Below are 27370 nucleotides of genomic sequence, written 5' to 3'. Positions count from 1 at the left end.
CCCCACTCACCTACCTGGGCCCGACACAGGGCCACGGTTCACTTTAAGCAGGTTGGAAAGAGCTGGAATGCCAGGTGGGCCTGGGGACAGGGTTTGGTGCCCAGAGTGAGGCAGGGACAGCGGTGGGGGCAGAGTGGCCTGGGGCAAGGGCAGGGCCACTGACAGAGTCTGTGGGTGGCTGGGTAAGGGGCGGAGGGCACCTGGCAGCCAGCCTCTCTGCCTCAGCTTAATTCCCTGGGCAAACAGCCTTTCCGGGAGGGCTGTGGGCAATGCTGTGGCTTCAAAGAGCCCTGGGGGCCATGGGCGGGGTGGGCCGTATGCAGGGAAGCCTGCCTCCCCAGTTTCTGGAATTCTTACTTTCCTGGGAGCTCAGCCCCCTGCTTTGTTCAAGGGGAACACATCTGGGGCTCGGACCCTGGCCACCCTACTGCCCTCAGAACGGTCAGTTGGGGCGAGAGACTGTGCTGGAGCTGGGGGGTGGGACAGCGAGACCGTCAGCCCTGCCGTCAGCCCCCTTGGTTAACATGCACCCTACTTTTTCCTGTCCCCCCTCCCCCGGGCTAGTTGACAGTGACCTCCAGCTGGTCCCTGCCCGATGCTGACGCACCCAGGAAAAGCTCAGGTCCCAGCACGCCCGTCGAGGTGGCTCTGACCCGACCCACCTGCGAGCCACAGAGCGGGACAGACCCAGGTGCCCTGGAAGACTAGTGACCCCTGGGGCTTCCGTGTGCCTCCTCGACTCCCCCTGGTCAGCACAGCCCCAGCATGGGTGGCCTCACAGAAAGCCCTCCCCCACCCCGGGGTGCCTCCCCTCACTATCACTGTGTTTTCCTCTTCATCACACAAGAATGTGTCCGCAGGACCTGGGGCCGCTCTCCCACCCCATTGTTAATGCAGGCACCTCCCCACACTCCCACCCTGACAGGCCCAGGCCTGCCCCATGGGGCCGGCCCACTTGCCCCTGCCGGGCGTCCAAATACACCTGTTTACCTTCGGGCCTCAGCCCAAGATGGAAGTGCACCTGACTCCTGGCCACCTCTCCTCGCACCCGCCCTCACACCCCTTCTTTCCTGCCCTCCAGCTCACCCTCTTCCTTCTGAAATCCAGTGTCCCCAGTGTGCCTGGCGGAGGTGGGGGATGGGGAGCAATCGCTGCCCCCGCCTCAGCTCTGCAGGTGCCTGGCCTTTTGCTCCGGGACGGCTGGAGTGTGGGACGACAGGAAGCCCCGAGAGTCACTGGAGCCTGGAGCTGGGGGTGACCTGTCCCGTGGGACAGGATGTGCCCTGGGCCGGAGGCGGAAGAGGGCCCCCAAGGTTCAAGCTCTTGCCCTCTCCATAGATCCATTCCTGGCTGGGGCATCCACAGGGGAGGCAGGATGGGACAAAGGTGGCAAGTCAGGGGGTAGACGAGTAGCTCCTTGCTTTGGGAAGGGCTGTCCCCAACACCCAAGAATGACGTAGTTCAAGGGTTTCTTGCCTCAGAGGTGGGGACCAAAGGAGAAAAGGAACCTGCTCAGAGAGCTTGAGTCATGGGCTCCAAGCCACACAGCTCAAAAGAGACAGGGCTGCTCGATGCAACATGTGACCCTGGATTGGGACATTGGTCCAGAGAGGTGCATTGGCCAGGCGGTGGGCAGGACCTGGAGGCAGTCTGCAGTGGGGGGGGGCTTGCCAGGTCCATGCTGATTCCCCGATGGTGAAGGTGGCACTGGGGCTATGTAGCAGTGTCCTTGCTCTAAGGAAATACACACTAAAGTAGTTCTCACTAATGGGGCATCATGCCTCCAACTTACTGTTAGATGCTGCAAAATATATCTTGATTGGATTACTTCGAACCCACAAGTGAATAGGAGGTAAATGAACACCTTTTTAATAAAGCAGCCCAGCCACGGCCCAGAGCAGGGATGGGTAGGAGGGACCTCGCTTTCCATCTCCCCGAGGCTGCCTGCTCAGCTCTGTGCTCCAGAGCCCTTCCGAGCCCTCTCGCCTTTGGTAGCCTCTGGGAACTCTTAAACGTGCTGATGCCAGGGCCCCGACCCCAGAGATTCTGGTCCCGGGAGCAGGGATTTTTAGGAGCTCCCTCTGTTCCTCCCTGCGGCCAAGAGTGAACTGGAACCTCTGTTTGGGGGGTTCTGCTTGCCCCTGACCTTGCCCCTTCTCCCCCAGCATGGCCTAAGCAGAGGGTGTGGATCTGGGGACACCAGCATGCCCCACCTGTCAATTCTGCCCCTTTGGCCAGGGCTGGAGGCTGATCCTGGGGGCCAGTGGAGAAGGCCAGAGGTCCCGTTGTTTCCCCAACCCTGGGGGCCATGGAGATGAAGGCTGCTGGGTGGTGGGGGAGGGAGGGAGGATTTGCTTGTGGGGCAAAGGAAGTCTCAGAGCTGAGGCAGCCTTCTCAGCCCGCTGTGGGAAGGGGGTGGGCTGGCTTCTGGGCTCTGTCAGGCCCCAACCCCGCTGGCCCTGCGCTGTGTGCAGCCCTTCTGAAATATTTGGAATAATTAGCAAGTGAAAGCAGCAAGTTAGCAAGGGAATGCCAGGCTGGCCTCAAGCCAAGCTCGAGTGAAGGAGAAGAAAAGGGCTTGGTGGAGAAAGGCATCCGTGGAGGCCGAGGCCGGGCAGGATTGTGTAGGAACAGTGCCCGTTTGTGCCAATGTGCGAGTGTGTGTGTGTGTGCGTGCTGGGGGAGGAGCTGAGAAGCACGAGGGTGTGTTTGCGGGTCTGGGAGGGGAGGTGGTTTCCAGGCAAAGCTGGGGTGAGGGGATTGAAAGGTGCCCCTGTCACCCATTTCCTGTGTCTCTGTCTCCTCATCAGAGCCCTGCGGGCTGGTTCCTGGCAGAGCAGACCTGCCCGTGGGAGTGAGTGGGGAAGCGGGGTCTGGACACTCGGGGTGCCCTGGCCACCCGCCTCCTCCAGCCTCGAATTGGGCCCTGGGGCCGGGGCCCTCTGACCTCACACCTTGTCCGTCCAAGAGAGGACCCAGGGAGGGAGGTGCTGGAGACGGGCCCAGGCTGGGGACCGCAGACTCCAGCAGACAAGCCCAGGCAGGCCCTCGCAGCGGGGGACGCATGAGCAGAGCCCTGGGCAAGCTCAGCCTGTGCGATTCCCCAGGGCCGGGGAGGCATACTCCTGGGGGGCTGTGGGTGCAGCTCTCCCCATTGTGCAGATGGAGGTACTGAGGCCCAGCCTGCAGGGAACCCCTTGAGGGCTGCCTCTTCACCCCTTTTTCTCTGGGGACACAGAGGTTGTGGGGAATTCATCAGGGGGCAGGCGCTTCTTCAGGCCTTCCATGACCCCCGCACCTTCCTCCCCGCTGTCCTCTTTGTCACTGAAGTCCCCTCTCCTAAACTGTCCCTCACCTTTTCCTGAAGAAAGTTGCAAGCAGGTCCATTTTCAGATTTAAAAAAATTTTATTTTCAAAAAATTTATTGTAAATAACGTTCCATGAAAAAGGTTAAATTGCCCCATGGGGCAGGAGAGTGGATGTGGGATGCAGCCCCAGGGGGCTCAGGGTGGAGCAAGACACTCCCTCCCACGAGTGCGGGCAGGGGCACGGGCGACACCCCCTTCCTGGTCCCAGTGGCTCGAGCCATCTCAGCATCCCTGTTAAGCCTCAGCTATAGCTATACTCACTACGTTAGTCTGTCTGTCCCCTCCCCTCTGCAGCTCGGCTGCCCCTGCTCCCCCCCCCACCCCTCATCTCTCAGGTCCCCAACTCCCCTTGCTGCTCTCTCAGCCTCCAGTCGGCTCAAAATGAAGAGTTTCCACCCCTCTGTCCCATTCCTCTGGAGATGGGGCCAGGAGAAGCACCCTGAGAAAATTTCTTTGCCCCACTCTGGCACTCCCCACTCGTCCGCTTCTCTCAAGCTCTTCTCTGGCTTTCCCCATGCCTTTATTCACTGTCTTCGCCTCGGCCCCAGCCCCTGGGAGGCTTTGTCTGCAGAGGCCTCTAGGGGTTAATTTACGGGGTCACCCACTGAAGAGGCATTTGTTGTACCCGGGAACTGATAGAGACCCGGGGAGGCAGCTACGGTGGGGGGTGCTGGTGGGAGGAGGAGGAGCACCGGGAGCCTGGAGCCGAGGGGTTGGGGGCTGGGCCCTGTCCTGTTGCTCCCCGGCCAGGGCAGCGCCCCTCCAGGCCGCTGCTCTCACAGTGGGGGGCTCTTTAGCCGGTCCCTGGCGAAGGGAAGATGAGGGTCAATGAAACACTGTGTATGGGGGGGCTGGGGTGGGGAGGCAGCAGTTCTTGTCCTGAGCCCCAGTTCTCAGCCTCCTGGGCTGTCTTCTGAGGGCAGCCCGGGCTAGGGACCGTGTGGCCTCGTGGGGCCAGCCTCGGGAGACTTGGCCCAGCCCCTGCCTGGGCGGTAGGATTCTATCGGCCTGTGTTGGGGGGCAGTCTGGGCACTGACTTGGGTGCTGTCCGGAGGTGGGGCGGGGCCTGGCCTCTTACAAGAAGGCGCCCACACTGGCCCAGTCCTGCAGGTCGGCAGCCAGGGCAGCATCCCCGGCCTCGAAGAGGGGCTCCGGAGGCAGGCAGCCACTGCCACTCTCGTCCCAGGGGTGCTGCAGGAAGGACGTGGCCAGGAAGGTCTCGTCGAAGTCCAGGCTGTCGGCAGCCTGCTCCACTGAAGGCCCCCAGGTGGCGGGGCAGTCGATGTGGCGGCCGTGGACGGTGAGGTCCACGTCCCCGTGCGAGGCGGGGCTCAGCGGGGGGCTCAGCTCCAGGGCCTCCAGCGTGCCCAGCTCCTCACCCAGAGTGCTGGTGTCGAAGACGGCCTCCCAGTCAAAGTTGCCTTTGAGGGGCTCCAGCTCACCCTGCTCCTCCTGGGTCAGCAGCAGGGTGCTGGGGGGCCGCGGGACCTTGGCCACCCGCTTGGGCAGCGGCTGTTTGCGCTTATGGCCAAGCCTGCCCTCGCCCACACCCCAGCCCGCCTCCCCGGTGGCCTCCTCGAACTCCCGTAGCAGCTGCTGGGCCTCGGTGTTCACGGTCAGCGGCCCGGCCCATGGGGCAGCGCTGGGCTCCTGAGCGGCCTGGCGGGCGAAGGCCGGGTGGATGTGGACCTGGGGCAGCCGCCGCTTCTTAAAGGCCCCGCTAAGCAGGCGCTCGGCGTACTGAGGGTCGATGCGCCAGAAGCCCCCCTTGCCTGGCTCGTCCTTCTCTCGAGGCACTTTGATGAAGCACTTGTTCAGGGACAGGTTGTGGCGGATGGAATTCTGGGCACAGGGAGAGAGGAGAGACAGAGGACGGCTGGGTGAGTGGGAAGGAAGGGTTGGTGACGTGTGGCTGCTAATGCTCCTACGTGTCCTCCTACCATCTCCTCTCTGATGAGGGAGGAGGGATGGAGGCACTGCTCTAACGGGGAGGCTCTGGGACACCAGCCACAGGGCACCCGGAGCCAGGAGTGCTGTCGGGGGCTTTTGTTCCCTGTTGCCAGGATATCTGCCTGCTCAGTCATCCGAGCCCTGAGCCGCGGGTCGGCTCTCAGTGCCACCTCGTCCTGCCCTCCCTCCCTTACCCCACTGCTTGTGGCCTCTGGCCAAAGGCCTCAGCTCCCCCAGGGCCTGGATGGCCATCTCCCTCCTTCTGGTCCTGGCTGGCCCTCTCCGTGTGTGAAGTGCGTGGTTCAGGGTGAGGGACACTGGGCAACCGAGGGTGTGTGTGTGTGGTGTGTGCGCTCACGCGCGAGTGTGTGTAGGGATGAAGTGTGGCGGGATCTCATGACTTTCCTTGTTTGTTGAGCCAGCTGCTGGCCTGGGCCCTAACTGCCCGTGGCCCCCTCCTCCCACCCCAAGCTGTGAGGCCCCAGTTGATTATTACCCAGCGAAGGGCAGAGTGCTCATTTCCTGGGCCCATTTTCCAAAGCTCAGGCTTGGAAGGCGTGGGGTTGGGTGGGGGTCTCCGCTTTCTCAGCGAGGCTACAGACGGCACTGCCCTGGAGTCAGGGCCCAAGCGAGTGTGGAATAGCTTGGGACTGTAATCCTGCCGCCTGCTGTCTACAGATGCCCCAGGGAAGAATCTGGGCATCCTCAGAGCCTCTGTCCCCAACTTGCCCCCAATCATGATGGATGAAGATACTCAGGGCAGGGCAATGTCTGCCCCATCTCAAATCACCATCTAGCCTAGCTCATTCCTAGGTACGTAGTCTTGTCCAAATGTGGGCGGCAGGGCGGATGGGTACCCCCTGACAAGGCTGGGATGTTTACACGGTGGCCTGGCCCCTTGGCTGCTCTGTGCCAGGTTCCGGAGACTTGGAACATGAAGCCAGTGCTGGAGGCAGAGCCCCAGTGGAAAGCACCTGGCTCAGGTAATTGTTCCCCTAGGGAGGTTGCCTGAGAGGAGGGGGAGGAGTGGAGGCAGGAAACTGGGGAGGGGTTTGGGAGGGGGGTTGGGACAGCAGCTTTAGGAAGGCCTCACAACCTCTCCACTGGGACACAGCTGGCCTTCACACCCCATGGCACTCCCCTCCCCCCCAGCCAAATGCATGTAGGCAGGACAGAGAGCTTGGCAGGGGGGCCAGGCTCCAGCTTCTACTTCTGAGTCAGGTCCTGACAAACTGTCCTTGGGCAAGGCAGTGTCTAGGAATTCTAGGACTTGGGATAAAAATGTGTTCCTCAGTCTCCGCCTTCCCCCCCCAAGGGGATTGTGTCTGGCCCTGGTCTTTGGGCTGGGCCTCCTGGATGAGTGACAAGTGCTTGCCCTTTGAACCTCGGCTTTCATACCTCTAAAGCCCTTGAACATCCTCCCTCCTTCCTCTCTGAAGCCAAATGAGGGGCAGTTTCCAGCCCTGGGCTCCTTGGAGGTCCTTCCTCCATGGCCTTCCTCCCTTGGGGCCCTGGCTGCACTGCCCATACTTGGCCTGCGGACCTGGGACCTGAGTCCTGTACGCTGCTCAGGAGTGGAGAGGGGAAAGGGAGTGGGGAGGGAGCGGCCGCAACCCGCGCCTCCCCTACCTGCCAGGTGGGATCTGCATGGCGGAAGTAGCAGAAGTTGTCCGTGATCCACTTGTAGATGGCGGACAGAGTGATCTTGGTGGCCTTGCTAGCCTGCATGGCCATGCAGATGAGCGTAGCGTAGGAATAGGGTGGCTTCACGTGCGGATTGGTGGCATAGTCCACGTCGTCGGGGGGCGGGGCCTGCAGACCCGGGGGCGAGCTCCGCGACGTGCACGACGACGTGGGCTTGCCTGGAGTGTGCGGCTGCCCCAGGCAGGCGGGATCGGCCGCCAGGGGGGACCCTGGTGCGGCCGAGCCTGGCACCTGGTGGTAGCCGTGGGGGTCAGTGCCCCCCGGGGGCAAGGCGGGGGCCTTGGCGTTGAGAATGGAGAATTCCTGCAGCCACTGCAGGCTGGTCAGGCTGTCATCCAGGGCGTCGGGCTCCTCCAAGCCTCCCTCGGGCCGGGCCTCCTCCGCTCCGGAGAGGCGTAGCCAGCTCTCCGCCATGTCTGCGGGGACTCTCGGAGGGGGTGGTCAACATCCACGGGCTGAGCCGAGGGTGGCCCGCCACGCTCTCCGGCCCGCTGACTCCCGCGGCTCCAGTTACACAGCCTCCCGGACGCGCGCTTCCATCCCGCAACCCGGGGGTCGCCGCCTCCGGATACGAATGTGGGGCCTGCGGGGACACAGCGGGAGCTGAACACTCCTCCCTCACGCCCGAGGGGAGGCGTGTGCGAGGGTGGAGGCTCCTCTAAAATCGTCCTGGCAGCTGGAGGATCTCGGAGTGCCGAGGTCTGGGAAACAGAAGCCGTGCCCTGGGGTCAGACCCCAGAGGGGCGGGCGGCCTCCCTCTTCTTTTCCTCTTCGAGGTTGGAGATATTTTATTAGCCAAACGAGGGACGAGGCATCCGAGGCCATCCCCTTCTCCCCAAGAGCGGGAAATCAGACACCCACACCCTGCGACACAGAGAAACGGGGGCGACGGAGCCCGGGAGGGCAGTACGACGGGGCGGGAGGCGGGGTTGGTCGTCTGATCTTTGAAAAGGGATATTAGGGTAGAAGATCTCGGGGAAGGAAGGGAGCAGGACAAAGTTATGGGGGGCGAGAAGCGAGTTGCCCCCAGACTCCTCAGATGTCAGTCCTCGGGCCCACCACTACCGTCGAGGACGGATGGGAGAGCGGGATGGTACCGACGCCTCTCCCTTTCCGCGGCCCGCGGCCCTGCCCGTCCCTTACCTGGCTCAGAGCGCAGCCCAGGCCAAAGGAAGGTTCTGGAAGAAGTTCCTCCCAGCCCTGCCGCTCTCTGCCCCCAGCTCAAGGGCCCCGCCAGCGCCCCTCGTTGCCCCCCCGCCCGACGGCGCCTCTCTGAGCGCCCGCGGCCGCGGGACCGGCATTAAGTAGCCGCTCGAAAGGCTTCTCCTGCTGCCATGGCGACGCTCCGCCCCCATAAACAGCTTTCGCTGCTGCTATTGGCCGGCACGTCTCCATGGATACCGCGGGCTCCTTCCACTCTCTCTGGCGGTAACTCTCTTCGAACTCCCTCCTTCTGCCGTGCTCTCCCGCGCCACCCAACCCCCTACCCGCCGCGCGGCTGGGCTCCGCGCATTCCCGCCCCGCGGCCGCGCGCGGGGATCGGGGCGAGCCGAGGCCGCGGCCCTCGGGCCGGCCGTTCGCTCCGGGAACCGCACTCTCGCCCCGCCCCCTACCTGCCCCTGCTGCTCCTCGGCGTCGTCGGCTCCCAGGACACCGCCCGGGGCGCGGGGGCCAAGGCCGGGAGCGGGCTCAGACTCGGGAACCGTGTGCCGGGGGTTTCCTGTCCTCTCCTCTGGGCTGCGAGTGGCACGTCCTCACGTTTCTGCTGCCTGTCCCTCTCTCCCGACCCAGAGTGTCGGCTCCGGTGCCCGCGGGCAGGTCCGACTCTCCGATGCCACCTGTCGCTCAGGTCCGCGGAACCGGCCGCACCGCAACGATCTCAGACACACCAAGGCGGGTAGGGTAATCCAGTTTCCGGGTAAGCGTCTTCTCCCCCACCCCTGACATTCCAGAGGCTTCTGAGGAAGAGCTCTCTCTCCTCTCTAGAGAGCTGAGGAAGCAGAGCTCATAGCTACAACTCGGAAAAGCCATGGACTTGCCCAATTCTCCCAGCGGGGCCATTTGTCCGATTAATTCCACCAACCTTTAAGTGATGGACCAAGGGTCGCCGAGACTGTGGTCCTTCCCCCTCCCTTCCCCTGGCCTCCCTCCTGTCACCAGCTTTTCTGCTCTTCAATTATTGAGCAGCTGCAGTGTTGGACGTTCTCGGGTTTAAGGACGAGGGTGGGGGTGCCTCGTTTAGGCCTCTGTCTGCCCAGGAGCGGGAGGGCCGGCACCACCCCCCATGCCCAGGGGATGGCACATCAACTCCCGCCTAGGCCATGCCCATCCCTACCCCTTGCCCTCTCCCACTCCCCCACTCCCAGATCGTCTTGAGTAAAAGTAGTGAGTGCTGGACAAAGTCTGACAGAAACTTTCACAAATAGGCCAACTGCGCAGTTAACAGCTCCCCTTCCCTGGTAAACAGTTTTATTCATTTTTAAGAATCATGCAGCAATCCATAAATATTGCATCCTTGATGTCCCCATTGTCATGTGCCCATGAGTGTAACTCCAGGGAGTGACAGGGGTACACAGATGGCACAGCAGTACACACACACACTTGCACACACCAGGTGTGCAGATCCTAAAGCAAAGTGAGCAACAAGCGTGCCAACATCAAGGGAACAGGACACTAACTCTCCCCAGGTGAGATGGCGTAAAGTGTGTGGGCTTGTGCCCAGGAGATGCCCTAGCGTGGGCATGAACTCCAGTAGGATGGAATTGGGTAGGGGAAGGGGAAAAGGCTCTGTGAGGAAGCCAGGATCGCCACACTGCCCAAGGCCATACGAGAGCTCGGACCCGAGTGTGGCGGGAAGGAGTCTCAGGCCGCCAGTCTGTGCCCTCGTGTGAGAAGCCAGGTCCTGTCCTATTCTCTCTGGGTCAACTGCTTATAACACAACTGTCTCCATGATGGATGCGGCCGTAGGGCTGGCAGCTGCCCCGTTCCTTGATCCAGCTGACTGAGGACCAGCCCCTTTGGATGGGATATTTCTGCTTCCAAAGATCTAAATGAGGGCAAGGGGGTGTGGGGAGAGGACAGGAAGTGTCTGAGAAACGAGGAGAGAAGGACCATTCTAATGCCGATGTGTCTTGGTTCTGGAACCAAGGCCTAGAAAAATCTTTCTGAGCCTCTGCCTGGAAGAGGACACAGACCCTCCAGAAGGGGTGAAGATAATGGCTTCCCCTTAGGGTTCCTGGCCACTGTGGCTACTGTTTACCCGCATCTCCTTCATCTCAGGTAACACCACACTGTGAATACTACCTGCTGGGAGAGGAGGTGGGTCCATGTGCCACCACCCTAGGGCTAAGGGAGGTGCCCATTCCCTGGTGTTTCTGGGGTTCGAACTTCAAGGACATCAGGAAGTAGAGTTATTGCTCAGATCTTAAATATGGAAGGGGCTGGGAGTTTGTCGGGAGAAAGGAAGGACACGGAATGGGGCCTGACCAACAGTTTTGCAGGATTTCAGAGAGGGTGGATGTGGGAACTCAAGACAGAAGTTTAGATTCCAGCTTGGTTCACGTCACATCTGTCTGAACAACAGCCGCCCCCATCTCGCACAACAGGGCAGGACGTGAGCCCCAACTGCTAGGCAGTATGAGAGTCCTGGTGGTGCGCAGAGGCCACAGAGAATGTGCAAAGGACCCCCTGGGCACTGGGCTCTCTTCGAGGTCTTGGAAGTGGCCCCGAGAAGCTCTTCTAGGGTGACAATTCCGAATACTAAGACAGGCCATCAGGATGGGCCTAGCCCGAGGCCCCGCTACAGCTCAGCCTCACAAACTGTTGTATCCAGCTTTGCTGCCCAATCCTATGCTCCACTAAGCCACCACCTTTTCCAAAAGCTAGTAGACATAGCATCTGTGCAAGAGCTGTGCGGAATCCATCCATCACACTAGTGTCGAGAGGGGTCTAACCCGCGGCTTACAGTTGAGACTTGTTTTAGCCTTCTGTTTCTATGCTCTGCTCTGGGCTGGGATGGGGCGGGGTGGGGCACACGATTTGAACATGTCTAAATCTCCAACGAGCCTACGGAAGGCAACACCTCCCCTTCCCCTATCAGGCTCAGGAGAATTGGAAGGCAGGGGAGGAAAACGTGGGGTGGGGAGGCTCCCAGAGGTGAAGGTCCTGGCCACAGCCATCAGGTTCCCCATACCCTGCTGGCCCCAGCTCAACACGCCTCACCACTCCCTTTGGGGCTCCTGGGCACCAAACTGGTCCACCCGTCTCTCAGACTATTTCTTCAACTATTAACAAAAAGGAGGGATAAGAATACCGCCTGTCAGGGCCTTAGTGATGAAACGTGATGATATACGACAGCTCCCGACACAGTGCCTGGCACAGAGGTGGTCAAAAAATGTGTTTTTTGAAATATCACCTTAGGATGGAGTCCCAGGCCTTCGCGAATGCACCTGATCCTAAGAAACCCTCCTCAGGGTTTCATTTAATGGGGGAGTCTCAGAGTCGAGGCCTCCTTCTTAAGCAGACAGACACACGAGGCACAGGAGACGAGCTTGGCCACCTGAAGCAAGAACTTTTTGTTCAACCAGCCTTTCGGTTGCCACCATGTCCCCTGTCCTTGGGAAAGGCACTCCTCTAGCTTTGTGAGGGAGCCTCTACTTACGGCGCAATGTGGCTTTCCCTTCTCACCGGAGTCGCCCCCAACCCCACCCCAAATTGGAGGTTTCAAACTGGTTACAGTGTCCCAGAAACCAGAAAATGCCAGGTGGGTGTCTGTGATGAAGCTGCTCAGACTCTGGGTCTTCTTGGTCTAACTCCTCAGCAGAGAAAAGATGCACTATCAGCCTGAAGACCTTGGCTCCACCTGAAGATCAAGATGTGGTGGGAACATTCCAGAGTCTCTGCAAAGAGTCTCACGAGACGCAGTTCACGGAGTGGCTTTAGCCCGTGAGGAGAAAGGAGACGTCTGGTCCCTTCGGAGAGGGAAGAGATCGTGGTCATGGAAGGAGACGAGGCTGGGAGAAGGAGCAGGCTGATCTCAAAGTCTGGCTTTCGCACGGGTATAAAAGTCTCCCTGTGTCTCGCTGAGCATGTCCAGGGGGCCAGCGGTCCCGCGAGGTCAGGGTGGGACAGGAGTGCAGCCCTGGTATGGGGCCGGGGCCCTCAGACGGCCAAAGGACCCCACACACAGGGCCTGTGCTCTGTGTCCTCCAGGCTGCTGGACAAGCGCCGGTGCTGTGCATTCCGACGGCTGGCAACGTTGTCATCAGCTTGCCAGGTGCCTGCGGGACAGAAAGGGAGGTTACGGGCGCCGGACCTCTGGCCAGGTCCAGATGGTGTCTCCAGCAGGGCAGCCCCAGAGCTCGGCACGGAAGCTGGCAGGATGCGTGCTACCTGAAACTCCTGTGCGTGTGCAGGCCACATCGCGTGGGAGAAGTGGGTGCCGCCAGGTGCGGGGGACCTCTCCGGCCCCCCTAGGCTAGGCGGTCACGGCCACTGCGGCCCACCGACGGACACGCAGGATGTTCCTTGTTTTGTGAACTTGCCCTAGGATCCACTTTTGTATTTTGTGTGTTAGGAATTGGCCTATGTGTCATGGTGGACACAGAAAAAAGACACTGGCTCTACCTGAGGCTTCCTCGGGGCAGAGTGGAAAGGCTGTTCCTTTGGCCCCCGTGTTAATGTTTGCTGTGGGAGCCAGGGTGGAGCAGGGAGCCACTGGCTGCCCAGCAGGCACCAGGGACAGAATGGCATTGCGGGGGACAGTGTGATGTCTCCTGCACCCCTCCCCCTGCGTCCGCTGCTCTACATCTCTGAGGTTTGCTATCAGCTGGTGCCATCTACCTCAGGAGACACCGGTCTGAGAGGCTTGGGGGTCCCACAGGTGTCACTCACAGAACTCCTCATCCCCCGCCCCCGGCCCCAAAGCTGCCCACGCTCTCGCACGTGGAGCATCAGTGGCCCATGCTGGCAAACCCTTCCTGGCCCTTCTCTCTCCTTCGTGCTGTGTATCCAACCCATCACCACCCCGTCTGCTCGCTCCCTGATTACGTCCAAGTCTGCCGTCAACACCTGGGCTCCACTCCCAGTTCACACCTCACTGTGTCAGCCTGGGCAGGTCACTTTTCTTCCTACCTTTCAGGATCACTGTGAGGACTGAATTAGGCGGTGTGGGCGGGTGCTGGGCGGGGTACAGCCAGCAGGACGTGCTCAACGACCAGTGCCCCCAGGCTCTGTTCAGGCCGTCCTCACCTCTCCCCTCAACTCACCTCGATCATCCTCCCAGCCCACAGCCCTGGCTCCATCCAGTGCAGCCAGAGCATCTTGTGAGAGGAGAGGCAGATGCCTCAGCAGCCATGTGCTCAGGGCAAAGATGCGGCTCCAGGGTTGGGGGAGGAAGGCCCTTCCTTCTCTGCCCCATGGGCCTCCTGACCGCACCGCCCCCCCAGGCCCCCGCTGGATGAAGGCTCCGCCAGCAGCCTGCACTGCCCCCCCACTTCTGTCTACGTGGAAACTGCCGAATCCTTGGACTCCTCCCTGAGGCCTTCAGCTCCTCCTGGGCGGGGCTGACCCACTCCGGAGGGCGGGCCTGAGGCTCGGGGGTGTTCGTGTTTGAGACAGGACGCTGGTGAATGTGAGGTTAGGCCAGCCCAAGACATGAAACTCTCTAAGGCAGAAACAGTAAGATTAGGTGGATATAAACTGCTTATTTCCCAGAAAAGTCCTGGTGTGATAATCCATCCTGAGGCTCTAATAAGTCTGAGCAGATGGACCCCGGGGGAAGAGAAGTGAGGGGAACGGGGAATTCTTAGGTGTCTCTCACGCCCAGGCAGAATCTGGGGGGGTCTAGTCCTGGGGTCCTGGACTAGTTTGGAACGTGGGTCGGCCATGCTCTTCACCTCTAAGTGTGACAGGATGAAGAGAGGGCAAGGCTGCCCTTTAAGTTAGGAACCCCAGATAAAATGAGTTGCTCGTTTGTTTATATAATTTGGTAGATCTCATACCTATTCCTCAATGTTTATGGGGCAGGACTCCGGAACTGCGGCTGTTCGGTAGGAAAGACCAAAAGCAAATGGTGAACAGGAGAGAAGACACACATGCATGCACAAAACAGAACCACCGCCGCCACCACCAGCTCTCCGGGAGACCGCGGGCCGACAGGCGGCCTGCTCCGAGTTCACGGGAGTCCTTGCTGCAGACGCCACCATTCCAGGATCCTTGGCCAGGGCCGACCACGGGTTCCCGCTGGAACAGCCTCACGACTCAGGTCTGAAGCCTGTGCTCCCTGGCCTCTCGTTCCATTCTGCGGTGTCCCCTCCCCTACGACGACACTGAACCCCGCCACCGCTCCCCACCGCCTTGCCCGGTCCAGCGAGGGAGCCTGGCGCAGGAGGTAAACCCAGGACGCTGGGGAAGACTTCCTGAGTGAGCGCTACCATGTTTTCCAGCCCTTCGGCCAGAAGACGGAGGCTGGAGGCTGAAAACCCTTTGCCGGAGACAGATAGAGGCGCTTTCCATTCGATTCCCGTTTGGGAGAATCCGAAATGAGAGATTACGAGCCCCTGAAGACGGAGATTTTGAAAGCACGGTGGGGGCGATTGCGTACACCCCTTTCCTGCCTCCACCGAGCCACTGAGGAAACTCAGGGGCTAAAGTTGTTCAGTTGCCTTGAAGAGTTTCTCTCCAGAGGAAAGAGAAAGTTAATGTGGATTTTTCCTTAGTGTCTACAGAGCGTAAACTTTCCCAGTAACGTCTTAGTCTTGGGTCATTCACTCCTTTTGAGAGGAATGAATTGAATTTCAGGTCTCTGTAAGTATTTTTAGATTTCATTGGATATACCCCACTCCTGCACGATGCAGTCATTTAAAGATATATTTGCATTTCCAATAACAAACCCAAATTATCTTTGCTTTTTTCCATCACATACACCCCCCTCAGAGCCTTTTCACAGAATTATCACCTGCCCCTAACCGCTATTCCGTGACCTGTGTCGGAGTCCGTCATACTCCTAGGAGCCACATCTACTTCGCATGGTCTCAGAATTCTAGTGCTGACCACCGTACCTGCCAACGTAGATTTCCTCTGTTTGAGTACTTTCCAGAACAATTTCAGAACACCCCGCGACCCCCGGCCCCCTTGGTCCTGAGGCCCAAGAATCTTCCGAGGGGAAGAGGGGCCGGAACGACACAGGCAGCCTCGTAGCGTCGCTCTGATGAGCATGGTGAGCATAGGGACCCGTGCGGTCCCTGCCACCAGCTGGCTCTCCTGACTGAGCACACACGAGCACGCGGAGGGCGGTGTGTGGACAGGGAGAGCAGGGGTGCTCCCGCGCCCCGCTTCCCATCGGCCCTCGGTAAAGGGGTGATGCTGTGGGAACATGAGCCAAGCCAGCCTGCGGGTATCTCAGTCATAGCACGGAAGACCGACCTTACAGGTGGGGGAGGAGAGGCCCGTTCATGCCACGGGCCCTACCAAAGTGGAACACCTGTCACTAACCCAGCAGCTGCGTCCCAAGAGTCCCCGGCACTTTGCCGCCGGTCCGATGCTACGGGCGGAAGCAGAGGAAGATTCTCCCCGAGAGCAGCTGTGCTTCCCCCCTCCTGCCGTACGCCGGGGCCTTTGAGGCCTCCGGTGAGGGTGCGACGGCTCAGCTCCAGCGCGCACACCCGAGTCCCTCTCCCGACAGCCGCCACACGCATTTGGTGTGAACCTAGTTTAATCTCAGGTCGGCCGGCTCCCGAGACCACCGCCGGGAGGCTCAGGGGTCCTCCCTCCCTTCGGGGTCTCGCTCCTCTCCCACAATCCCACGAGTGGAACACTGAACAGCGGGCTGCCCGGAGGGAGTGAGGAAGAGGAGGAAGCAGAAGGAAAAAGCTCAAATTTCCACCAGCACAGTCGGCTGAAACCATTACCAGCAGCTCCCTCTGCCGAAAAGTGGGGGTGGGTGGGGCAGCCCCTCGAGGGAGGCGGGAACCTAGATTCTCTCTTCAAGCCCAGTGAGCAGAGGCCGATGTAGCTGCCACAGACACAGGGCGGAGTCAGGGCGGAGATGTCATCTTCCCCGGCTAGTGAGCAAGGACGCCCAACCCCATCCTCACGGTAACCCTGGCACAGAAGCACCCCCATTTTTCTGGAACAGGAATTCATATATGTATTTTTTTTTCCTTGGAAAGTCTTCGTATATTGAACACAGGCCCTTGCCGGTTAGCAATGGAGACCTAAGCAAGAGCCTTGGGGGTGTGCGCAGGCCCCGCAAGCTTGGCGTCGGGCACGGCGTAGCCAGGGAGGACGGTCTTGGCACGAGTGAACGTGAACTTTCACACGAAGTCTAGATAACACAAATGAATTCAAAAAAACGGACAAACCAGACAGACAGATTTACACTTGGCAAAAAAGACGTGAGAAACAAATGGACAGACAGAAGCGAGGTATGGCGGGGGGAGGCAGGAAGAGCAGTGAGCCCTGGGCCCCAGCAGCCCCAGGCCAGACCTGAACAGAACATGACCCAAGAGCCCTCTGAAAGGCTGGAGAAAGCATCTCCCGAGAAGTGCGGCCCCCGCCACAGCCTGTGCGGGGCCCGGGCGTGGGAGGACCCGTGCCCCACACAGGGGGGTGGACAGGGACAGCCCCAGGAGGCCGCGCTGCCGCAGCGCCTCCGGGCACTTCGCTGAGCGAGTAAAGCACTGGACCCACGACTCGTGTGGCTGTTCTGAAGCTGAACGGCATCTCCGTTTCGGGGCACGTGTGAGAGATTAGAGACGCCACAGTGTGAGACCAGGAGGGGCAGGGGCGGGGCGGACCTAGCCCGCTCGGCTTCACGGAAGTGGCTCGTGAGCCCCTGAATGAGCACACGGGGTGCAAGGAGGTCGGTGCTCACGTGTGGCTAATGTGGCTCCTCTGCAAGGCATCGGCCGAGATTCGGGTTAGTGCCGGGAGAAGTGGGGGCACGCTGACAGCCCTGACTGATCAGATTAGAAGTTAGGGCTGCAGGGAGCACAGTCACCCTCAACCCCTGACTTCTCCTTTGGGATCCAGATCTAATACGTACAATGCAACTGGTAACCCAGAGCTCCCGGGGTCACAGAGCCGTTCGCTCCCCTACAAATGCTGGCTTTCGAGTTCCTCCCTGATCCTGACTAAACACAGTCCTCTCAGGAGCTACGGATGCTCAGGCTATTTTCCGGCACCGCCCTAGAGAGGTCGTGTCTGCCTCGAACTCCTTGCTGATGAAAATGACCAGGCGGCCTGCCATGGGATCTGCAAGGCCGTGAGGACGGGGGCCGGTCGGGCCAGGTCGGAGGGAGAGGAAGAACTGTTCCTTTCCTCCCGTCCTGAGTCACCCTCAGAGCACCAGACTCAGGGACTGTCCTGAGGCCTCCTCACTTCCTTTCAGCCACGGGTAGCACAGCCCATGGCCTGTCACAGGAGCTGCAGGGCAGGAGATGGGTGTCCCGGGGTGGGAACAGGGGTGTGAGTAGGGGAGCGTCTCCCACCAAGTTCATGGTCAGCAGACTGCCACTCACCGGGTAAGCAGACCTCAGAGCACAGCTTATTGTCCAGTGCTTTCACGCTTGCGATGTCAAAGTCATTGTTATTGTCACACTCCATACCTAGAAATGCGCATGTCCTCTGGCCTGTAACGGAGTTAATGCAGTTAGACGGGGCTGGCTGTATTGTTCTCTGCTTTGCTGTCCTTAAAATAAAAAAAATCTTAAGGATGGAGACACAAAAAAATCAAAGCATATGTTAAAGAAAAGACAGTAATTAAGTGGGTAAAGAGTGGACAATAAAGGAATCGAATCGTGTGGGCGTGTTTGTGTTCTCCAGCTGTCCTGCTGTTTCCCTAATCGGCCCCTCTCCAGCCGTTGTTCAGTAGAGAGTCAGACCCCTGGGGACGGCTGCGGGACAGGGCAGGCCCCACAGGGAGCGTGGCCCGGAGCGGAGCTCTGCCCGAGGCTGGGAAAAGCTGGGGACGCCACTGGTGAAGTGACTCTGCTCCTGCCTGTGTCTGTCGGGCGCTGGGGGCTGTGCTTGTGACCACACGGCTCTGCGAATGATGATACACAGAACAACAGTTAAAGGTCTCGGGTTCCATAATTTTGCATATCAAATCAGAATCACCACGTTCTCAAAATTATGATTTATTCTCTTGCGAGACTTAATTTGTTATACTGAGTATGTTTTAAGGGACTGACCAGAAACCTACAGACATGTAAGAGGGAAAGGGGAAAGTTTTCGAAGTGATTTCTTTTCAAGCTCCTCTTTTTTTTTTTAAATCTTTTCTTGGTGAAAGGGAGAGAAAGAAACCTAAGTCCATCGGGTGGGCCACCAAATGTCAGGTGGGACCCCCCTGGGGCCCTGCGCTTGTCAGAAGCAAATGTTCTATGGTGGGGACAGTCGCAGAGGGAGCCTTGAGGACTGAAGACATTCACCTCGTCGATGAAGCACCGAACCCCGTCTCGGGCTGGCATGAGAGAGAGAGAGGCGGAGGCACAGCCCTGGCGGCCATCCGCTCCTTCAGGGCTACTTGGCCAGGCGAGAGTGGTCAAGTCCGCATGCGCACCCCTGAACTCCCCAAGCAACGGCCAGTGCTGAAGCAGAAGCAACTAGGATGACATCTGCGTCCGGGCCGGGGTCTGGGTCTGCTCCGGAGGCGGTGCCCTTCTGCGGGAGGTGCCTCAGAGCAGCAGAGCGGGGAGGGGACAGGCTGCTGCTTGGCATGTGTGGTGTCTGTCCCCAGGTAGGACGTTCCCAGCCCCACCCCATCTTCCTACCCCCCTGCTCTGCGGTCCATTCCTTCTAGTTGGACTAGAAACAACATTCTTCCAACTGAAGATACCGCTGAGGCCCGACTTCGCTGCCACAGCCACAGAACACTTGTCTACGCTGAGCTGAGCTGCGAACGTGTTTACCGCGCCTCCCCAGGATCCCTCTACTGAAACGTGCGCCGTGTTCTTCACTAAACCAGAACCAAACCAGCTGCCTAACAACAGTCCTGTGTCCCCCGTGGAGGAAGCTGCTTTGCTGCGGCGGCTGAACTTCGGGGATGCTGCGGCGGCTCTGGGGGGCCCGGCTGAAACGCTGCAGCAGGAAGGAAGGCGAAGGGAGCTACCCCGGAAGCTCCCGAACCCACTCAGGGCAAACGTAGGACTGCCTGCCTCTTCTGCGGCCACCTCGCCCTGACAGCCGCGGCTAAGCCCGGGAAGAGCGAGGAAGGCCACCACGGTCCTTGGGTCCCCGCTCGCTTTCCTACGCCATCAGGAAGACCACCTTTCCCCGACGGCACACCACCGAGCAGTGCCACCAACCCTCCCCAGTGACCCCGGCTGTACCCTTGAAAGAACACCCCAGAAACGAACGTAATAGGGAGCAAAAGACCAGGTCTTTTACCATCTTCTTGCGTGGGCAATCCGTCCTCTTCCTCTGTGACATCGTTTCCCTACAGCAGAAGGAAGGCACTGTGAGCCCGTCGAGCACAGTAGACAATGTAGAGGTCAGGGCCACCGCCCACCCAGGAAGTCGAAAGTCCACACGTAACGTAAGTCGGCCCCTGGCACACGTGGAGTTAGTCCCAACCATGGGTCGAAAGTACGGTTGAGCCTGGAGCAACGTGGATTGGAACTGGGCTGTTCTCGACGGTCAACTGTACACTTGTGGGCTGAGGACAGAGCCGCTCTTCCCGAGAGCGTTTAAGTCCAGGGCCTAGGTCAAGTTTGGGGAGCCTGAGAGGCCGAGCCGAGGCGGTGGGCTTGGAGAGGCACGACCGACCTGTAGGGACCTGGTCACAGGCACGTTACGGACGAAATGTCAGCAAGAGCCTCGGTCATAGTTTAGCTCATTGTTTTCTAAGGTGGACATACACGGTGTCCAGTGAGAAAGCAAAGGGCGAGATCGTAAAATTTTCCGAAGTCCCTTAGGATCCTCAGTGTGGCCTGGACATCTCACGGACCTCCCACACCTTGGTCAGGGCAGGTCTCATGCTGAGTTAGAGTCCTGTCCCCACCCTGGACAGGGCTCCCGATGGGTACTGAGGGCGAGGGGCAGGTGGAAACTAGGTCACCCGGGTCCTTATGGCCCCCAGTGCCAGGAAGCACCTACGACGGTCACCCCGTGTAAACACTCACTAAGCGAATGAAGGACAAACAAATTCTCAAGGTCCGAAGTCCCTCTAGAACCCACTCCACGCGGGTCACACTGACCCCGGCGTCCTCTGCGAATCGGATCGCCCACGACCGGAGAGTGTGGCTCTCCCCCACCCCCGACACCACACCGCGCCCCTGACCCATCCCAGAGGGCCGCCTCGGGAGGCTTCTTCTGGAACAACCCATCCTGTCTGCCTCCCTAGCCAGCACTAACGGTCCTTCCGATGAAGAGGACACACGGCTGTCCCCCACTGGTGTTACCTCTGCATCCTGCTCTTCAGCGAGGCCGACAAAGTTGCTGTCGGGAGATGTCACTGGCATCACCTGAGAAAGAGCAACAAGGATCGAGGCCCAGACCATCGGCTGTTCCGACCCCCCGGCCTGGCGGCAAAGCCGAGCCACGTCCTCGGGACAGAAGCGGTGCCAAACGGTCAGGTCTGAAGGACCTCGCTTCCGTGGCTCTCCTGCCCAGCGCGGCGGGGGCCCTGCAGATGTCCCTGGCAGCCTTCCAGCGAGCGACCCGGGACGTCCCCGCGCCCTCCCTTACCTCTCCGTCCTCTGAGGGGCCCCTGCTGGCGGCCCGGGGATAAGGGAGAGCCTCTCCCTCCTCTTCAGTGCCGGGGGCCACATAGGAGCCGGACATGGAGGACACTGTGTCGGTGCTGACTTGGGAGTGCTGGCTCTGGGAGGACACCATGGACATGACCGACTGGGCCAGACTGCTGCTGCCAGGGTCTTCGGAGACAGGGGGTGAGGGAAGGAGATGGAGGTCAGCCTTGGCCCCCGTGAGCGGAATGAGGAGCAGAGCCCTCTCCCTGGCCCACGAAGCCAGGACCACGGCGGCCTCGCCTGGCCCTCACCTGGACGGGGTTTAGATGGAAGGCTCTCCACAGTTCTGCTCCTTCACAGTTTAGAGCTCGGGGCTCAGCCTCGGGACCAGGGGTGTGCTTTCCCCGGCACCACCGTGGTAAAGGGAATCTTAGAAGGGCAGGGCTGCGAAAGGCACCTGCTTCCCCCGGCTCCAGACCGCCCACTCCTCGCAGGAGAGCAAGCCCCCTTCCCTCTCACTGGGACCTCAGCAGTCACACCCCTTAGGGATTAACTCGCTGCCCCCAAGTCTGTTCCGGAGGAAACAGTGGGACCGCTGTGGGCTGGGCCGAGGGGAAGGACATGCCGTTGCTCCCTGCTCCCTCATGTACCTTCTGGGGAGGAAATTGTGGAAGAGAGAGGCGTCCCCGTGCAAGACGACTGGCCGATGGCTCCCGATGATGACAAGGTCAGATTCTCACTGTCTGGGGTCACGTCGCATTCCTGGGGAGGCAGGAAGCACAAGTCAAAGGCTGGAAGGAGGGAGGGGAAAGGGCAGGGGGCGTGGGGAAAGAGGAGGAGGAAAGGGGCACTGCGAGGGACTGAGGTCCTCGTAGTCGCAGGCGGAGCTTCTGTGTCATCCCTTCTCACCAGCCCCGGCCTGGAACTGCTGCCTCCCAGGGGAGGTGCGAACTTCAGTCAGCACATCCTGCCCCAGGCACAGCATCTGCTGGGGCGGGACAAAGACTGCAGCTCAGGTGACACAGGTCACCCAGCAGCTGTGACACGGGAACACCCCAGGTCTCCCCGGGATTCTAAACAGCTTTCCCTCCGAAGGAAAAGAAAAAAACAAAACAGAAAAGCAGCAGCAGCCTCACTGCCTGCTGGCTTCTCCGCTGGACGCTGGCTTAGTTCTAACGCAAACACCACCCTTTCCTGCAACGGGCTCCTGACACGCCCGCCCCCAGCAGTCACCCGGGCAGGCGACCGCCCTCCACCCAGCAGATGCAGAGTCCTGTGGCTTCTGTCACCACAACCTGTCGTCTCTCCTCCATCTTCGTTCCGGCATTCCCGCCCCCCTTGGCTCCTGCCCCGGTCTCTCTCCCGCCCCGTCCATCCTCACACCTCAGGCAGGTGGGCCTCAGGAAGCGAAGCTCTCGGGTACCACTGGCCTGCTCGGAGCCCCCACGTCCCGCCCTGTGACTTCGCATGTACTGTCCCCTCACCTGGAAGGTTTCCCTCACCTTTCTCTTCATGTCCAGAGAATTGCAAGCTTCAGCTCAAATGCTACCCCTCCCTCACGCTTTTTCTGGTTTCCTCCCCGTGACACAATCTTTCATGCCTCTGCCACAGCACTGTATTGTCCTTGTTTTGGGTGCATGTGATTTCTATAGTCAAATTCATTCATTCATTCATTCATTCATTCATTCAACAAACGCTTAACTGAGCAACAACTATGTGCCCGGTACGATGCTATTATCTGTGTACGTGTTGTCTCCCCAACTAGACCGTGAGCTCCTAAGGACAGGAACCACCCTGCCGTCTTTGTACGCGGCACAGTACCTGGCTCATGGCCTTGCCAGGAGTGGATGCAATGAAATCCGTGAGGGGTGCACAGTGAGGAACCCCACCTTCGTTTACTCCTCCTCACTGGCCTCCCCGCATGTCCCCCTTGGGGCTTTTCTACCTGCTGTCCCTTTGCCTAGAACCCCCCTTTCTCAGACGTCCGCATAGCTGGCTCTGTTCATGGGCCACTTTTTGAAGCTATCAAGCCCGCCCCTGGCCTCGACGCTCTCCCTTATCTGTCGTGCTGGTCCACAGCGCCATCTGATGTGGGTACCTTTTCACTCACTGTGTTTTGTGTCCCCCTCCACCCCACTATCAAGAATATAAGCAGCTGAGGGCAGGGGCCCCCGTCGTCTGCTCACTGCTGCCGACCTTGGCATACAGGGTGGGGCCTGGTGTGTAACGCGGGCTCCACACGTGGTCGAATGAATGAATGAATGAATGGATTGAACAAATCCTTTGCCGCTGTCGCACACAGTGTCATGACGGCAGGTGGGCCTGATGAGGCAGGCGGGCGGGAGGCGAGGACCCGGAGTCCCACGCCCAGGGAAGGGAGGATGCTGCCGGTTACCTGTCCGAGCTGCTGGGCCGACGACCCCTGAGACAGGTGAGTCTTGGATTCGCTGCAGGAGCCCTCGTCCTCCTCCTCCGGCAACACGGAAGAATTCTGGGAGATGGACCTGCCCGAGTCGGGGAGAAGCCGCTAAGCCGACCCCCGCTTAAAGGACGGAAGTCACCGAGCGGACATCCCAGGAAGGAGACCGTGAGGGGGAGGGAAGGGAACCCTCAGATCTTAAGAAGCAGCAAGGAGGGGAAGAGCACGAGGAAGGGACCGAGACCTCTCCTGGGTGTCAGAAATCTGAGTTCTCTTTAGCTCCTTCGATAATTTTGTGTCCGGAATGGGCAAAACCACCGACACTTTTAAGGTCTCGATATTTACATCTGTGAGATCCCTCCTTTATTCTGCCATGGAAAACTTATCAGGACTGGCACCTAATTGGATTTAGATGCTTAAGAGGTACAGATCACAAGGTCCCTTCAGACTTCCAGGCTAAGAGACGCCCCCTAGGGGCCTGAAGGACCCTAACGCTGTCCTGTGCTCTATACCACACCCCTCCTCCCCAAAACAGACCACGTAGTGGATCTGCCTATCCTTACCCCGCTAGTACCCACGTGCCATCTTATTTTCCTCTCCTGAGGGATGGGATGACCTTCCCCCAAGGCGTTAGCTCAAGTCTTCAGTGAAACATGGAGCTCCAGGAACAGCCCAGAGGGTCCACGCTGCCCACGGGATCCAGGACGGGGGCTGGCACTGAGGAGGTGCCTGGCGGAGGGAAGCACCCGCCCAGGGACCCCCACCTCGGCCAGCACCGCTGAGTGCCGGCTACTCACTTGGACAGACTCCTTTTGAGCTTGAGTCCCTGGCTGCTGCAGTCGGACAGGCGGTCCAATGGGGAGAGCGTCCTGACAGGGGGCAGCTGGCCGTCAGGGCTGTACGCGGGCAGCATTCCTGACAGGTGGCCGTCTCCGAGCACATGGAGTGGAGGGACCGCCGGGGACGGGGTGAGGGGCCCATTGAGGGCCTCCAGGAGAGACACCACTTCATAACCCGGAGGAATGTTCTCTGAGGACTAGGAGAATCAGAGACAGGTTGCAAAATTAACGAAATGCTCTTCGAGTTATGGTGCGATCGTGTTTCTCACTCTGCACTGGAAAAATATTTCCTTTTCCATCTAGTCTGGGGGGGTCTGTCAAAAAAGCTCCTGTACCAGAGGCCGAAGAAAGACAAAATGTCAGAGAACCACGATGTATTATTCCTAGATTCGGCTTATAGACGAACTTCGTAATGTTGATTTCTCTGATGGTAATAGAAAATTATAACAGGAAATTTGGGAATTCCAGAAGAGTAGAAAAGAGGGGGAAAAAAATCAGTCATTGAATCACCCAAAGTAATAACTTCTATTAGCATTCTGGTGTATTTTCTTCCAACGTTTTTCTCTGTAGTGTTTACATGGTCAGTTAAAACCGATCTGTAAATAACAACTTCATACCTTGCTTATTTCACCAAATAGAAATATTTTCCTTCGGGTGCGTATTTTCCTTTTTGTAGATACTGTGAGTTTCCTAACTGTCCACTGGTGCCAGGCATTTAACTCTGTCAGCATCTCCTACTGTTAACTGTATTTTGAGGAACATCTTCGTGCATAAATCTCTTCTCTTCAGATTACCTTCTTGGTATTAAATTTTTAGACTTTAGATACCAGATACTAATGTTTATAAGGCTCTTGATATATAGAGCTGTTTATTCTTTTCGGTGATCTTTCTAGTTACGCTCCTACAAGCAGTACCGAAAATCTATTTGATTCTGCCAACAGGGTTATTTTTAAAATAGTTCATAAATTTGAAAGGTGAGAAATGGTATCTCACATTAATTTGCATATTGTTGATTTGTAATGTGGTTTATTAAAAAAAGAGACTGTTAACCAGCTGTTTCCTCTTTTGAGAATTTTTTTTGTATCCTTTGTACATTTATCTATTATATTATTCGTAAACTATGCAAAGATATTAGCCTTTCCTCTGATGTAAATATTGCGAATACATTTTTTTCTTTAAATGATTTGTTTTTTGCCTTTTCATTTGGGCCAACTTGTACACATTTGGAATTAAAAAATTTTTATGTGGTAAAATCTGCATATCCTCTTTTTGTAATGCTCCATTGCTTTTAAGCTCAGAGAGACCTCCTCCATCCAAAGTCAGCCAAAAAGTCATCTATAATTTACTCTAGGTTTTTAACGTTCTGTTTAGTTGGCTTCGTTTTTTAACATAGTTAGCTAGGTACTCCATCTGGAACTTGGTATCTGGTAAGGAGTAAAGTGCTAAACTGACTTTTCCTCCTCGAATAGCTAGCTGATTATCCCAGGACCACCTTCTGAATAGCAAATCTGTGTTCATCTAAAGGAGGGCAGTACCTGGTTGTCTATCACTAACCACAAGGCTTTGAGGCTCTACGCGGACACAGTCACTGCCTCTCTGAAACCGAGGTGAATTATGTCATCTATTTGGCTCCCAGCCGCTGATGCCATGAAAAGGGATCAAGAAAAGCCATCACTTTCTTCGAGGGTTCAGATAAAGAGAGCAAACTGTATTCAGATCCTTCCGCCTGGGGGAGTCCCAGGCAGAATCCCTTGAAGTGAAACTGCATGCACCTAGTGGACCCGGAGCTCCCAAGGAGAAAAAGGCATGTTCATGGTTGGTATCCAATTTTCCCTTGTATTACTGGTCGGTTTTAACGCAACGTGGTGTCAGTCGGCTTACTAACCACTCCCGTGCACCGCGGTTTAATTACTTGCCACAAAGTTGCGTAGAGAAGGACAGGAGGTGAGATAAGCCAGCAAAAAGCCTACGGGGTTTGGCTTCACGGGGGGGGGGGGGGGTTCTGAGCCCAACTTACTGAATGCTCTTCCGAGTCTGATGTCTGGGATGAGATGATGGGGTTAAAGCTGGTCGGGGACAAGGGGCCCAATTTTTTCCTCATGGCTCGGATCTGAAGCAGTGCCCGGAAGGCTGTGAAGACGAAAACAGGCAATCGGTGCATCCCGCTGCAGGGGTCAGACAGAAGCCGTGACCCCTCCTCCCAGTGCCATTCAGTCAGCGGACCCGGCGAGGTCCCTTCTGCTCTGGGGCTTACGCAGTCGGCAGATGGGGCAGTTGTTGGCCTGGTAGCGCAGGGTGTCTGCACAGGTGTTACACAGGCAGAGGTGGCGACAGGGCAGAATCAAGGTGTCCCGGACGTCCGAGAGACACACCACACACTCGGCACTGTTATCACTCACTTCGTCCTCGGCCACCTGGCCGGGGAGACAGAAATTGAGGCGATGACACCGAGACACAAAGTACGTCCCGTGCTTTATAAGGCAGCTTGCCTGAAGGACTGAGACAAATACTAAGAACAAAATCTTACATTTACATTGGACTTTATAGTTGACCAAGTGAGTTTGCATACTCAGCTTCACTGATTCTGGGAACTGCTACCTCAAGCTCATCCCATGAGGCTCAGACCTGGCCCCTGTGACAGCCTGAGCTCAGGGCCTAGGAGACCACACGGAGGGGGAGGGCAGTGAAGAACGCTGCCAGGAAGCAGAGGGAACGGAGCCCTGCAGAAGGACTAATCCAAGCCAGCTTTTTTTTTTTCTCTCCATTTCCAAAGTGGTATAAGTATAATCATCTGAAAGGAGGAACAAGGAAACACCCTCCTAGGACTGAGCAGCTTCCAGAGTTTGGCACGTGACATTCCCAGATCCTGGCTTCCTCAGAGCATCTCTCGCTCTGCCTCCTGGGAAGTGTACACTCGGCATCTGGGGCAGAACTTGCCTTGGAGTCTTGCGTGTTGTACTTGTTTTCGATTCCGTAGATCTCCTGGAGGAGGTAGCTGACCCCGTCTACCTGAAGAGCAAATGGAGACGTTCAAGGGCAGGCTGGCTCTGCTGAGGGATGAGGGTAGGAATGCCTCCCCCAGCCCCCCTTGGTAACCAAGGACTACTGATTCACAGTGAAAAACATCGAAGGCCCAGCCAGGGAAAGGATGCTTTTCTCTACTTATGTTTTCTCTTTGAGAGGGGAAAGAAAACCAAACGTTTCATTCTCCCGCCATTATGCCTGACGGGGAACGCAGAAGTTCACCGATCCAGCAATCATACGTGCCCGGCCCCTCACGATGACAGACAGTTAAGAAAGGCGTAGATTAGAAAAAGGTGGAGGAAAATGCATCAGAGTAAGAGCGTTAGCTATGAAATAAAAGTTAGGTTTAGACGTTATAAAAATAAAAGGATGGAAAAG

The 27370-nt window shown here is 58.1% G+C and overlaps 2 protein-coding genes and 1 long non-coding RNA gene across 3 annotated transcripts in view; 1 reads left to right on the top strand and 2 right to left on the bottom strand.

Annotated features, from left to right (window-relative positions):
* Positions 1 to 27370, bottom strand: part of EXOC7 (exocyst complex component 7) — a 93743-nt gene that overhangs the window by 26573 nt on the left and 39800 nt on the right. The window contains exons 9-19 of the mRNA XM_039859521.1: positions 26906 to 26977; positions 26223 to 26382; positions 25986 to 26098; positions 23927 to 24165; positions 23106 to 23214; positions 21361 to 21472; positions 20709 to 20896; positions 20423 to 20485; positions 19410 to 19458; positions 17543 to 17653; positions 12244 to 12301 (exon numbers count right to left, since the gene is read on the bottom strand). Of these exons, the coding sequence (XP_039715455.1) occupies positions 12244 to 12301; positions 17543 to 17653; positions 19410 to 19458; positions 20423 to 20485; positions 20709 to 20896; positions 21361 to 21472; positions 23106 to 23214; positions 23927 to 24165; positions 25986 to 26098; positions 26223 to 26382; positions 26906 to 26977 (1274 nt within the window). The remainder of the gene's footprint in view (positions 1 to 12243; positions 12302 to 17542; positions 17654 to 19409; positions 19459 to 20422; positions 20486 to 20708; positions 20897 to 21360; positions 21473 to 23105; positions 23215 to 23926; positions 24166 to 25985; positions 26099 to 26222; positions 26383 to 26905; positions 26978 to 27370) is intronic.
* Positions 4187 to 8774, bottom strand: FOXJ1 (forkhead box J1). The gene is made up of 3 exons (XM_039859522.1): positions 8636 to 8774; positions 6948 to 7605; positions 4187 to 5210 (listed from the first exon to the last, which is right to left on the bottom strand). The coding sequence occupies exons 2-3, from the start codon at positions 7434 to 7436 to the stop codon at positions 4443 to 4445; spliced, it is 1257 nt and encodes a 418-aa protein (XP_039715456.1). The 5' UTR covers positions 7437 to 7605; positions 8636 to 8774; the 3' UTR covers positions 4187 to 4442.
* Positions 8780 to 14922, top strand: LOC120600175 (uncharacterized). Its single transcript, XR_005652129.1, has 2 exons — positions 8780 to 8940; positions 14049 to 14922. It is a non-coding gene; the product is annotated as an uncharacterized LOC120600175 (long non-coding RNA).

This window comes from Pteropus medius, unplaced genomic scaffold (assembly GCF_902729225.1).
Source record: "Pteropus medius unplaced genomic scaffold, Ma_sr-lr_union100, whole genome shotgun sequence".
Classification (NCBI taxonomy): domain Eukaryota; kingdom Metazoa; phylum Chordata; class Mammalia; order Chiroptera; family Pteropodidae; genus Pteropus; species Pteropus medius.
Note: the sequence above shows the minus strand (reverse complement) of the source record. Positions and strands in the feature narration are given on the sequence as shown.

Excerpts from the sequence above, each read along its gene's own strand:
- FOXJ1 (XM_039859522.1), bottom strand. The coding sequence starts at position 7,436 with ATGGCGGAGAGCTGGCTACGCCTCTCCGGAGCGGAGGAGGCCCGGCCC. Across the intron at positions 5,211-6,947 it reads ATGCAGATCCCACCTGGCAG|AATTCCATCCGCCACAACCT; the intron begins GTAGGGGAGGCG and ends CCCTGTGCCCAG.